The sequence below is a fragment of the Mytilus galloprovincialis genome, chromosome 2 (assembly GCF_965363235.1).
Source record: "Mytilus galloprovincialis chromosome 2, xbMytGall1.hap1.1, whole genome shotgun sequence".
NCBI classification, from domain to species: Eukaryota; Metazoa; Mollusca; class Bivalvia; order Mytilida; family Mytilidae; genus Mytilus; species Mytilus galloprovincialis.
The window spans coordinates 65,875,482-65,890,439 of record NC_134839.1 but is presented as its reverse complement, the minus strand read 5'-3'; the positions used below and the strand labels follow the sequence as shown (position 1 = coordinate 65,890,439).

The following is a 14,958-nucleotide window of genomic DNA, read 5'->3' as shown; positions in this document are numbered from 1 at the left end:
AAAATCAAGAATCTGCTTAAATTTTGTCAAATGACCTTTTATTAGCTATTCAGTGTTATGTTAAAAGATAAATAGGTGTTATTGGGCAAAATATTTTACCTTGTATCGTATGGAAAATCACCAGAGGAGTCCGAACATTTGACACTTATTTCAAAACCTTACCTAGGTACATCCTTAAAACTAATACTCTTTTTTTGTGTCGATGCTTTGTAAATTGATGACTATACTTTCTGATTTTCAGGAAAGTTCTAATGGCGAATTCGGCCTGATTTATGGCCAGGTTTTGATTGTAAAAGCTATCGTAAAGGTAAGGTTGACTGCAAAATTCGTGGTTTTATATGAAGTCACATACTCTTGCTGATAAGTCATGTGCTCGTTATTTATCTGATTCTTTAAAAAGATATTTCTATTATGGTACTATAAGTTTAAAGACCCTCTAATACTCATTTAATACTAGTACTTGTAATAAGTGTTTATCAAAGCTTAATTTCACTTCACATAATTAATCAATGATTAAGACAACGCGTCTCAAATCATAATGTTTTACTTGTAGGTTGAAACAAAACGAGGAAAGGAAGTCATGTTGGTGAGAATGAGAAATCCAATTGGAGACAATGAATGGACAGGTCCATGGAGTGAACGGTAACATGCTTAACATGCTCAAGTTGATATTGTAAAACTTGATTATAATACAAATGTCATGTACGGAAAAGGTTCACACTGCATGATCTCCTACCTACAAGATTTCAACTGGCTTAAAAATAACTTCAATGTTCCATCGCCAATTGCAAATTATAACCATGCGTGAAAGGTCAAATTAGTAGGTAAATTATAAATACTGTAAAAACTTCAGACTTTTGTAATATTTTGTGAGTAATTTGCTTTGATGTTTAGTCGAGAATACTGGAACAATATACGTAATAACGACAAACCAATAATAATGGAGTGTTAACACGAACAACACGAACCGATCGACCATTGTAGGAGAAATATGCATAAGATGACACAACCAAACAAGTACATTATCTTTCCCGTTCGAAAGCAGTACGTTGCATTTTCAGGAATGGACTGTTTTATATATTAAGATGTGATTCGTCTTTTGCTTTTAAGTGATAAGTGTTACTTTATTAATCGCATCTTTGCATTCATCTATCAGGGTTGTTTCGGTTTTGATTTTTTAGCGTAACAAGTTTATGATAAATCGTTTAAATAATCGACATATTTAACAATAGTTTATCTAAGTTGAGTCTACAAATGAACAATATATATTTACAGAAGCAGTGAATGGGGAACTGCTGTATGCAACCAGAGCCCATTGTTGTCAGATCGTGAATTGTGTATGTCAGTCGATAGTCTGATAAAGTATATGAACTGTTTAACTATATGTAATTTGATACCAGAGCAGGATAAACTTGGTACAGAAGAAAGGTCAAGTAATTATCATATCACAATTTGTTTATTTAGTACAAAGTAGTCAAACATTGAATATAGTTATCAAACGTACCAGGCTTATAACTTTATACCCCCTTCTACATAAGACTCATCAGTGACGCTCATATCAAAATAGTATAAAGCCAAAGAAATACAAAGTTGAAGAGCATTGAGCACCCAAAATTCCAAACAAGAGTGCACACGCTGAAATGTCTCGCCTTCTATACTAATCATTGATATTATGTTGATAGTCCTAAGTATAAAGCTAAGCTTTATTACAACTGTCACATAAACTTAACATTAACCAAGATAACTAAACAAAGACCAATGAACCTTGAAAAAGAGGTCCAGGTCAGATGAACCATGCCAGGCAGACAGGTACAGCTAACAATGCTTCTATACAACATATATAGTTGACACATTACTTATAGTTTAAGAAAAATAGACCAAAACACAAAAACTTAACACTGTGCAATGAAACGTGAAAATGAGGTCACGGTTAAATAAAACCTGCTCGATTGACATAAAGATCATAAAATATTTCCATACACCAAATATAGTTGACCTAAGGCATATAGCATTAGATAAAAAGACCAAAACTCAAAAACTTAACTTTGACCACTGAACCATGAAAATGAGGTCAAGGTCATATGACATCTGCCCGCTAGACATGTACACTTAACAATCATTCCATACAACAAATATAGTAGATCTATTGCATATGGTATGAGAAAAACAGACCAAAACACAAAAATTTAACTATAACCACTGAACCATGAAAATGAGGTCAAGGTCAGATGACACCTGCCAGTTGGACATGTACACCTTACAGTCCTTCCATACACCGAATATACTAACCCTATTGCTTATAGTATCTGAAATATGGACTTGACCACCAAAACTTAACCTTGTTCACTGATCCATGAAATGAGGTCGAGGTCAAGTGAAAACTGTCTGACAGACACGAGGACCTTGCAAGGTACGCACATATCAAATATAGTTATCCTATTACTTATAATAAGAGAGAATTCAACATTACAAAAAATTTGAACTTTTTTTCAAGTGGTCACTGAACCATGAAAATGAGGTCAAGGACATTGGACATGTGACTGACGGAAACTTCGTAACATGAAGCATCTATATACAAAGTATGAAGCATCCAGGTCTTCCACCTTCTAAAATATAAAACTTTTAAGAAGTGAGCTAACGCCGCCGCCGTAGCCGCCGTAGCCGCCGCCGCCGCCGCCGGATCACTATCCCTATGTCGAGCTTTCTGCAATAAAAGTTGCAGGCTCGACAAAAATTATGACAAATACGGCTAAGGTAATCTATGCCTGGGATAAAAAAATCCTTAGTATTTCGAAAAATTCATAATTTGGTAAACAGGAAATTTATAAAAATGACCATATATGAATCGTGTTCTTTATCATTCTTCTTGTGTTCTTGTACTAATGGCTTATAATATAGACACACTGAGAAGGCAGCACTCGCATCCGCAAAGTGGAAAGGGATTAATATAAGTTGTAAAACTTGTTTCCCAATCCACTATAAATAAATATGTTTAAACTAACCTTGAGGTTCGTGTTGCACAATTTTTAGTTTTCTTTGTTGTGTCATGTGTACTATTGTTTGTCTGTTTGTCTTTTTCACTTTTAGCCATGGCGTTGTCAGTTTATTTTCGATTTATGAGTTTGACTGTCCATTTGGTATCTTTCGTCCCTCTTTTTGAATTCCAGCCTTCAATATCATAAAAAAAATATGCAACTCCATAAAAACTAATCAGAGATACCAGAGTTATAAGTGCGTTTGTCGCACTCGCGTTTCTTCTATATTAGACTCATCAGCGGAGCCAGGCGATAGGCAAAAAAATTGTAGAGATTTAAATACTGAAAATTCCAAAACGTTTTGCACAATATGACTAAAACAATCTATACTTGGTGATAGGAAAACCTCAGTGTTTCGGATAAAAACATGTACATACAGTAAATATGACAGATGATCAACACTTAAATGATATGTCATGTCAATACAAACCCTTATACCACCAGTAGTAGTTTCGACCAAATTGTTGAACAAAAACCAATCAAAGATACCAGACTTATAATTTTAAACGCCAGACAGGCATTTCGTCTACATAAAACTCATCAGTTGATACAACTTTCATTTACCAAACAATTAAAGAATCATATCTGAGGTCGATAAATAAACTACACATGGAGAAGTAAATACATGTATATCAAATTTCATACTGGGTCTGACAGTGTTTAGATACTTTTTGGATTATAAAAAAACTTACCGAAACAGCTTTCCATAGGAATTTTAACTCGACAACACTGTTTTCACTAGTAATTTTAAATTATTTTTGCACAAAGTAAGATGTCATACATTTATGTTTTATATAATTTATAAAACAGATTACACAACAAAAATTTATAGCGAATGGAAAGGCAGCATGGCAGCTGGACTGGACTATCTAAAGAATCCAAAATATTTAATCAACATTTCTGACAAAGGTATACTAATTTAGTATTATTCTGACAGGGGTTATCAAGAAGGCTTTTGATAAAAGTAAGTTAGTAACTTAATAAATTTTGAATCAACTTATAAGGGCGCTACATCGACCAAAAACAATTATAGAAGTGGGAGATACGAAATCAATCTCTTAGTGAGGAAAATATCAAACATTCATAAGTCACAACTTGCACTTCATTATGTAAAATATACTGAACTAGAATACTAAGGTATGAGGAAAACAACAAAAAAACAATGGACACCAGGCAATAATCTGGAATATTCTTTTATTTAAGACACAGTTTAGTGTGTTGCGATAATATATGTGAAACAAGAAATATATATGCCGTAATTTCAGGAATAGAAGACGATGGAAAAGTCCGAGTTGTGATAATTCTCGAACAAATAACACATCAAACATCAATGGAATTAGTTGCTATAAAGACAAAGTTGTACAAGGTACACACAGAGTGCAAACATGGAATGATTATAGAAGATATAACAGAAGAAGGCATATGTTCAAAAAGGATATCTGTGACATTGAGTATACGAGTGGTTCCTGGGGAGTACTTAATTGTGCCTCACACAGACAGGGAGGAATTTGAAAAAGATTTCATGATTGCTATGTATACACCTACACCATTAAAAGGAGTAAGGTAAATATTTAACTTCCCAGGTAGCACAAAAACATTTTATTGATATTTTTAAAATATATTTCAAAATATCACCAAAATATCATTCAAAAACATGTTTATGACGTGATATGTCTGGCTGTACTCATGTGAATAGCATATTTTCTGGAAATATTTGTTCTGAATGTTTAAAGAGCATTATTTTTAAATATCTTGATTTTATATTGAAATAACATAATTTTGATATAATTCAGTTTCAATTGAAAATATCCAGACAATATCTTTCAAACATCTGGACAAAATATTCTTCTAATGTCTAGGATATGTTTTATTGATGTCTACCTAATGTTTTTTTTTAAATACAGTCTGTCCACCTTATTCTCATTTAATAATAAGTTGAGGCATTGAATTGAATGATTATAAGTCATTTCATAAATTATTGATATTATAATATATGTATTCAGTAGATTAGACAACTATCAATTGGAGAGTTAAAATATTCACTCGTGTCAATGATGTGTTGATATACAAGAAAATGAAACAAATGAAAGTATATTCAAATTGTATTTGTTGTTTTGGGCTGGTTTTAAATATTTTTTGTTTGTGCATAAAATTATTCAATCATTTAGGTAAAAACATTTAAATGACTACACAGATTTTAAAATGTTAGATAAAGAGAAGGAAGAGCAAATTTTTTGTTAGAACATTGGAATAATATAATTTTCAAGTATGTGGTATAAAGGGGGGAGATAAGTACCTAATACGTTGGCATATTGTTGGCACAATGTTGGCTTATATTTCTTTATTGGCATGAAATATCAATGATATTTTTTTATAAACACTGTTTAAAAAACTTTGAATTAGGCAAAATACAAAGAATTTTCTAGTTCTAGGCACAGATTATCGTAGTCCTATTTGGTATGACTTTATCATTTTGATTTTTTACTGGGTCCTCAATGCTCTTAGAACACAATCGTTATTCGCTAGATAATTTTTCTTTTAACTTGATTTGAATTTTCATTTAAGTTAGATTAGAATTGTTAAGACTTTTCTATCAAAAATGAGAAGACATTCATGTTAATCTGATTAAAAAATTATAGAAAAAATATTTTCTTTTTCATATCAAACATCATGGACTTCACACAAATATCACTAACAAACATAAGAAAAACATTTGTCGTACATCTTACAAATATCAATTAAAAATATTATGTAAAAATGTTTATAAAATATTTCTTTTTTCATATCAAACATGTGCTTCACTCAAATATCACTGACAAACATTTGGAGAACATTTCTAGCATACATCTTACAAATATCTATTAAACATATTATCTTAAAACTATTATGAAACAGTCTTTAACTAATATTTTCTAAATAAAATCGAAAAAATATATTGTTATGATGTTATTGAAATATTCATTAGATATTACCATTTTTATATTTTTGATTAGGACAAGAAAAGTATATTGATGTTACATCAAAAAGATATTTTATTATACATCAAACCTATGCTTTACATAGATGTAAATCAAAAATTTTGTATAAATATTTCTTTTACACATCTAAAAAATATATATATTAAATGTCATATAAAATGTCCATCAGATATTGATTGAATATTGCAAAGAAATATCTCCTCGACATACAATTGTTTTCATTTATAAAACTGTCTATTTAACGTTTTAAAAACATCAGCAAAGAATATTTATTATTCATTATAAAAAAATATTTACAAAAAATGTGTTTATATTAGCAATCAAACATTGGGACGAAATATTATTGTTAAAATATCATTAATGCATAATTTCTGATGTAAAAAAAATGTCTTTAAAATATTTTTTGGTAAATATTTTTGAAAAACATATATATAACCAGTCAATAATATCATGAAAATATTATGTGTTAGCTGGGTTAGTCAGTCAAAAGTTTTGCTTGTTGATTGAAAGTAATTTTTTTTGCCAAATGTCCAAAATATCTCTTTTTGTCATTTTACAGGTTTGAAATGAAATTTCAAATTGTAGTTGTCTGTGAAAATTTTAACAATAGTGACATGAACGTCACTGATTTTTAATTACCCACTTCTTGATTAATGCCTTTGTATGACAGACTTATTATTCGGTGGTACTATAAGTCGGGTATCAGTAGTTCAGTACATACATGGCATTATGACATACATACTGAAAACTATATGCAGTTTTTAAAGACGTTTATTCTATATACATATATATTTTAGAAAACTGAATTCTGTTTGAGTATGTTTGTCTTAAGTGGATTAGTTTACAACTTCACATAAGTTTATAATTCATGTTAATATACAACCTAATTAGAAGTTGGTGATCAAAACACGTCTATTTTCATTATAATATAGAAAAAAGAACTTCACAAACAGTCAATTTAAGCATAAAATAATGATTTCAGTGCTCAGTCCAGAAACAGATTAAGACGAATATGTGTTATTGCGAACTATATAATCCACATGCTTTGTTTTCGAACAAATTGATACTAGTATTTTAAGTCTCTTCTGGTTATTTAGCTGAATAAATAATAATAATAGAATAAGATGAGTTATAATATATACAGGGATTATAATACATCAAGCACAATTTAACATCCAGATATCTTAGCTAATTGAAGTAGACATAGCATCTATACATTAAATAAGTGTCGATCTCATGAAAGTATACTTCTTTGCTCTGAATTTCGGATAGAACCATTCATGCTGTGGCATAAAGGAGTTTGCATGAATTAACACATATTACTTTTATTTCAAAAGATGGGATTTTGATGTTGGCTTTTTTCATTTCTTTAGATTCATTGATGAAAGAAACCCTATCTTAGTTTCAAGACAAGGTACTACAGTAAAATTAAAAGGCGCAACCTCAGAATGTAAACTTGGTACGGCTTTATACTCTAATGTAATGTTATATCTTTGTTTTCCATTTTCAAGTGTTGACTTGTATATTATAACTTTTGACATGTAACAATAAATGATTAGCTTTACAAAAATAATTTGAAATTGGCTCTTTGATTTTGAGTACGAATAAACTCGTCATAGATACCAGGATTGAAATTTTATATATGCACCAGTCTACAAAGGACTCATCAGTAACGCGAAAATAAAAAAAAAACCGTTAAAAAGGCCAAATAAAGTACGAAGTTGAAGAGCATTGAGGACCAAAATTTCCTAAAAGTTTTGCCAAATAAAGCTAAGGCAATCTATTCCTGAGATAGAAATGCCTTAGTTTTTCTAAATTTTAAAGTTTTGTAAACAGTGAATCTATAATTATGATCATATCAATGATAATTCATGTTAACACAGAAGTGCTGACTACTAGGCTGGTGATACCCTCGGGAAATAAAAACTTCACCAGCAATGGCATCGACCCAGCGATTGTAAATAAACTCATCATAGATACTAGGATGGAATTTTTATATTTGCTCCAGACGGATATCTCTGCAACTTTTTATTTTTTTCAGACAGGGTGAACTATTCTTGGGGCGAATGGGATTTACATCAAGGCTATTTACATGGCGAAGAGTTCGAGAAAAATCCACAGTTTGAAATAAAAGTTCCAAATGAAGGTTTTTAAATTTTGAAATGAAATATGAACCTATAGAATATACTGAGTTTTGTTTTATTTTAACCAATATATTTGAAATACTTTGTAACAAATTGTATTTATGTCGCATTACATAACTTGTGATTCTGACTAGTTCTGAATCTATAATCTAAGAAACAGAAACAATTAAACGACATAATAAAAAAAAAATAATTATAAAATTAAATAAAGGCAACAGTAGTATGGCGTTGTTCAACATCAATTAATCAATCAATTGAGAAAAAACAAATCCGGGTCACAAACAAAAACCAAGGGAAACACATCAACCATGATCAACTATACAGGAAAACAAAGAAACAACATGAACAACAAAAACGAACGCCAACACATAGAAACAAACTATATAAAAAACTGTCATATTCCTGACTTAGTTCAGGACATTGTTATACCAAATGGTAAAATGAACCTGGTTTAATGGCATGCCAAACCTCCCGTTTTAAGACAATTTTAAAACATATCGCTTAAACAATACGTGACAGAAATACAGCACAAGTTCATCACTTGGTACTGACATGAGTACAAAAATAGAAGTTATTCTTAAAGACATTACATATTAAGATAACGTTATTTTTCAAATAAATAGTGCAGTTAGTTAATTAATATGTATGTTTTGTTGTGTTTCTTGAATAAAATTTAATTCATGTAAACTTGTTGTATTTATCAATATATATATGTTATGAAAATACATAATACACAACTTAAACGTCTACTTATTAAAGATAGTTATTGGTAGCATGGTAAAACATTGTTGTTCTGGTAACATGGTAGATGTAAATGTGTACTACCAATAGGTATACTTTCCTACATGTCCTTGTGTTTCCTATAATTTTGATGGTTATTTTGACTTATTACAGCGCCTTCCTGTGTGGTCAGATTTCAGTTACTAAAAGATAGTTTTCAAGAAGATGCATGCATTGGCTTTAGGCTTTTTAAGGTATGTGACATAAAAGCAATTTTTTAGCTTTAAACTTTGAAATGTCTCCAAAGACTTATAATCTTTAGATTCTAATTGAAAATGATCAGATAGATAAAGTCTGTCAATATTTTTATAACAGCAAAAATATATATTTCACAGATGACCAGTTACAGGAAAATGCCTCTAACCAAGTCTTGGATCGATGCAATATGGGATGACCCTGTCAAATGTCACGATGGGTCAATAGAAGGTTGGCATTGGGACTATATTGCACCAACCTATACATTAGCGCCAGGGACTTATATTGCTATAGCATGGGCTGACAAACCAGACTACAAGTGTTCGTTCTGCTTGGTTGTTAGGGTGTCATTTCCGATCGAAGTAACGTAAGTTATTCCTCGTCATCAAAGTTGTAACTGGGTTAAGACATTCCATTTGCATTACAAAAAAAAAAACCAAAGCTCAGAGATATCATTCCAAAGATAATAGTACCTGCAAATTATTGTTGTTTACTTAATTATTTGTAATTCGTTAGGTGCTATGCTTGTCATCTTCCTTTCACTATTGTTTCCTGATTGTCCTCGGAGTATTTACTTTTTAAACTTAATTAAGGTAGATGGTGTGTCTAAATTATAATCCATATATTTTTAAAATAATTTGCCAAAATGTAGTTTATATCCTGCTTGTTTAAAAACATTAATAAAAAGAATGGGTCACAGGACTTATTTTCACACTACAGGTTGTGCAAAATTGTCACATTTTGTATAGATTATACATGGCTGAAAATTTGATTTTCCATGCACAATCTATACAAAATCTGACAATTTTGCACAACCTGTAGTGTGAAAATAAGTCCTGTGACCCATTCTTTTTATTAATGTTTTTAAACAAGCAGGATATAAACTACATTTTGGCAAATTATTTAAAAAAATCTATGGAACAAATGATATCGAATATGTTCCTTACTTCGTAACTACAATCCCCTTCCCTTTCATAATGTGACCTACCGAATTAGACTATTTACCGGATTTGTTATCACATAAGCAACACGACGGGTGCCACATGTGGAACAGGATCTTCTTACCCTTCCGGAGCACCTGAGATCACCCCTATTTTTTGGTGGGGTTCGTGTTGTTTATTCTTTAGTTTTCTATGTTATGTCATGTGTGCTGTTGTTTGTTTGTCTTTTTCATTTTAGCCGTGGCGTTGTCAGTTTGTTTTAGATTTATGAGTTTGATTGTCCCTTTGGTATCTTTCGTCTCTCTTATATAGACCTTGTTTTCTGGTATTTCAAAATCCAAGATGGATGAAGACACCCTATCTACCTTAAGAACTTGTTCACATAAAATGAATGAGAAACATATAAAAAAAATAGAAAGGGAATAAATACGATTAAAGTATGTGTCGTTTTGAAATACGGTACTCATTTTTTTTAATAGTTCATACGATATTCTCAAACACTTACTCATACAGTTTAAAAACGATACTTTCTTGCACTGTTATATTTATATTTTTGTAGATGTTATAATGGTGGTAATTCTATATGAACAAGTATTCAACATCGGAAGATCTATATCAAGAATTGATAACGTTGTTGGAAAAAGCCTGTGGTTGAAATCAGGAATATGTTAAAAAAACACTACTCCAAATATTGACACTGACTTTCACTCGTAGTATGATGCAAAGTAGTTTTAAACATGTAAGAACATCATCAAATGCCATGCATAATGTGAAAGGTTTTGTTTTGACTTGAATGTTTAAACGCGTTGTCTGATCTCAACCGATCTAGTTTCCTCCTTGGTGTTATTTTTGTTAATATCTCTCAAATGATATCCCCTGGATTTCCATTTTTTGAAGCCAATGCTACTGATGGCAAAAAATAAACAGGACAGGTAGCTTATACTATCCTATCCAGAACAGTGTGGATAAAAAAAGTAAAACCTAGGAGGCACACAGACGCCCACTTAATACTTTTTCTTATATTGGAAATAGTAATCCATAAATGAGGTATAAATATGAAAAATACTGTTAAACATTGAAAGGCATTAAGCAAATATGTCACTTTTATTTCCATGCCAAAAAAAAAAAAAAAAAAAAAAGGAGCAAATTAACCTTATTTAAAAGTCTCTTTTATATCATCAGAAATTTCAAGTTTTATATTAGGTTTATTTCCCTTTGATATATATTGCTGAATCGTCAAAGGAACATCAAACCAACAATAAAATGAAAGCAAGAGATTTACAATATATCTAGAATATGTGAACAGTACTTGAACAAATTTGATAATACTTTTCTTGAAAGTATAATCTATTCGGAATCGTAATCTTGTTGTTGATCTTGTATTAACCATTTTTTCGTGCAACATGCATTTTATGCTCGTTGTAATGTACAGACGACTTTTGAACGTAAAGTACTTTCTTTATATCAAATAAAATGAGTTGTTATTGATTCTCTTCTGTGTTTATTGAATATCATAGCAACAATTCTGTACAAAATGTATAAATGAACATAATATGACATAAAACGACTGAAAAACATACAAAATTTACAAAATATATCCCTGAAAAAGATAAAGCTATAATTGATAAAACCTGTCGGAATTTTGGGTTTTAATGCTCTCTACTTCATTGCGTCATAACTTCATTTGGCCTTAATTTTTCATTTTATCGTCCCCGATGCGTCTTTTGTATATGAAACGCGCGATTATACGATTATGAAACCGGTATCTTTGATGATTTTTCCTTTTTGAAAACACTGAAAACAATTTACTACACAGAAAAACAAAGATTAAGAAACACGAACATCGCAAAAAACGGGGTTGAACTTGGGTACTGCGGAAAGGTATAGGCACCCGTCATGATGCTCATTCGTTTATGTCGCATTCAGTCATGTTTAATGTTGGAAAAAGATGAGACTGGTGTGACTTTTAAAACATATAAGTGGTCATCAACAACACATGTACTATACAATGGTCATTCAAATCATGAAGGCTTCCGAAAATGTTTGCAGGGATGACTTCAATTAAACAACTTGGAACCTTTGATGCAATAGCTGTCAGGTGGGCTGCTCAACTCTGTCAAGACAATGAAGATAGGAAAAAATAAAATAAAAATAAAAATCACAAAAATACTGAACTCAGAGGAAAATCCAATCGGAAAGTCCATAATCACACTGCAAAATCAAATGACAAAACACATCAAAAACGAATGAACAAGAACTGTCATATTCCTGACTTGGTACAGGCATTTTAAAATGTAGAAAATTGTGGCTTAAACCTGGTTTTAAAGCGCTAAACCTCTCACTTTGATGAAAGTCTCATCAAATTCCGTTATATTTACAATGATGCGTGAAATAAAAAGAGACATAATAAATAAAATAGTCAAAATATGGGTACAGCAGTCATCATCGTGTAACAATTTTAAAAGGAACAATTTAACAGAACACAAAAAACATCTATCTACAAACACATTCATTGGTTCCCGTGCGTCAGAAAATTTTATACATCACATAAACTTGTCGTTCAATGTATTTACAAACAATTTTTAAATTTCACATGGGCAATGTTAGCATACAGGGTTAAAAAACCAAAGCAGCCTTGAAATATCGCATCAAAGGTGACCAAGTCAAGGATATGCTAGTTCTTAGCCAGTTGTTCTATTGTTTGGTTTATTTGAGAATTTTGTTTCGTCTGGTTATTTTTTTTACTCCCACCTTTTGAATTTACCTAGCTGGAAATGGGAGATCGAAATGGGAAAATTGTAAACATCTCTTTTGTCAAATTTTATTTCTCAATGCCGACTACTATAACCTATTTTTGACGTTTTAAGCTATTATGATCGTTGTTTTGTTCACAAATCGTTGTCAATATAATGGAATTTTATGCGACTGTCATATAGTCAGAGGTTTAGCTAGCTATAAAACCAGATTTTATCCACCATTTTCTACATAGGAAAATGCCATCACCCAAGTTAGGAATATGACAATTGTAGTCCCTTTGTTTGGTGTGTTTGAGCTTTTTAATTTGCCATTTGATTAGGGACTTTCCTTTTTTAATTTTCCTCGGAGTTAAATTTTTGTGATTTTACTTTTATCTCAAGCGACTCGTATTGTCAATTTCTACTTGCAAGTCTTAATTTGAGACATATTTAATTGCATCCATTGTATTATTTATTTCAAGTTCATTGGGGTAGATGCAGTCATAGTTTTGAACTATTCAGTGGAAGGACATCATCTTTAAAGCAGAAAATCAAGTTAATTTTTTTTATATAAGCTTTGGATTTCAAAGATTTTGGCCACGAGCATCACTGAAGAGACATGTATTGTCGAAATGCGCATCTGGTGCAGTAAAATTGGTACCGTTAATGTTATTAAAGGATAATACCAGCTTCTGTTCATTCTTCTTGAGAGGCTACTGTATGAAGTTCACACGAATAAAGGACTACCAAGTCGGCAATCAGAGATGGTATTGCATTTGATTTGAAATAATATACGATAAATCTTCAAAGTTAAGGTAGCACAATACAAAGATTTTTCATCCCCAATCAGACATCTTTAAACTGATGTAATTCCACTCATCTTTCTTTAAATTTTATAAACGAGGTGCCAAAGGAAAGAAGAAGACAACTTCAAGGATTAATCTTTTAAATTGTGATAATTTCATTATGACATATTTATTACATAATTAATTGTTATGTAATTAGTTGTCATTCTGTGATGTCCATACTTGAATGAATTTAGCTTCTTTGTTCTTCATAGCATCCATAATTTTTTTTAAAGATTCTTGCACAACACAGTTTGACCTCCAAAACTGTGTCTCAGATTTTTCAAATTGTATTTCGTTCTCTCATAAATCTTCAATGAAGTTTGCAACCTCAATTCATTAGAGGCCGCTAAATTCAATTGGGTATAAAGTTTGTTCTTTTGATGTTTTTAAATATCTGAGACACAGTTTTGGAGGTCAAGCTGTGTTTTACAAGAATCTATAAAATATTTTGGGATGCTATGAAGAACAAAGAAGCTAAATTCATTCAAGTGTGGACATCACAATATAGCAACTAATAACATAAAAATTAATTATGTAATACTTATGCCATAATGAAATTATCACAATATGAAAGATTAATCTTTCTTCTTTCTTTTGGTACCTCGTTTATAAAATATAAATAAGGATGAAATGAATTACATCAGTTTAAAGTTGTCTGATTGGGAGTGAAAAAAATCTTTGTATTGTGCTACCTTAAGAAGAACTTCTGACTATATTTATCACTTAACAGATTCAACAGTAGAACCCACAAATTGGTTGATTGTAGCACTAAAATCTCTACTGACATTTGAATTGAGATACATTTTAACATGGATTACAAGTCAACCTGAAACTGTCTCTGTCATGTTGCAGTTGACACATAGTATTTGATTTGACAGATATGCTCATTTTAACATGCATATAATTTGTGCAGTTTCGGTGACTGCCTGAAATGCTATGGGTTTCACTTACAATGCATATACCTGATAAGCTACATTACAGTCTGAAATGTAAAATATTTTCTTTTTGGTTTAATTTTTTTTTTTAAACCGAAATATATTGAAATAATAATTAATAATAATTATTAGCAATCATTTTAGTAAAATATGTTCAAAAAATGCTCGGCCTTTTATAGCTTAGTATGCGGTATGGGCTTTGCTGACTGTTAAAGGCTGTACAGTGACCTATAGTTGTTAATTTCTGTGTCATTTGGTCTCATTGCAATCATACCACATTTTCTTTTTGTGTAAAAGAAAACAAGAAAGCTGGTCAATGATGTATTATGGCTTGGAAGTCAGTGATTCAACATCATTTGATTCACAT

General features: G+C 31.0%; 1 protein-coding gene across 1 annotated transcript; it reads left to right on the top strand.

Moving 5' to 3' along the window:
- The first annotated feature begins 247 nt into the window (after positions 1 to 247).
- LOC143062364 (calpain-A-like) lies at positions 248 to 11,511 on the top strand. Its single transcript, XM_076234077.1, has 10 exons — positions 248 to 307; positions 554 to 642; positions 1,276 to 1,433; positions 3,846 to 3,944; positions 4,301 to 4,598; positions 7,387 to 7,472; positions 8,055 to 8,159; positions 9,052 to 9,131; positions 9,273 to 9,499; positions 10,633 to 11,511. The coding sequence occupies exons 2-10, from the start codon at positions 581 to 583 to the stop codon at positions 10,658 to 10,660; spliced, it is 1,143 nt and encodes a 380-aa protein (XP_076090192.1). The 5' UTR covers positions 248 to 307; positions 554 to 580; the 3' UTR covers positions 10,661 to 11,511.
- Positions 11,512 to 14,958: the final 3,447 nt, after the last annotated feature.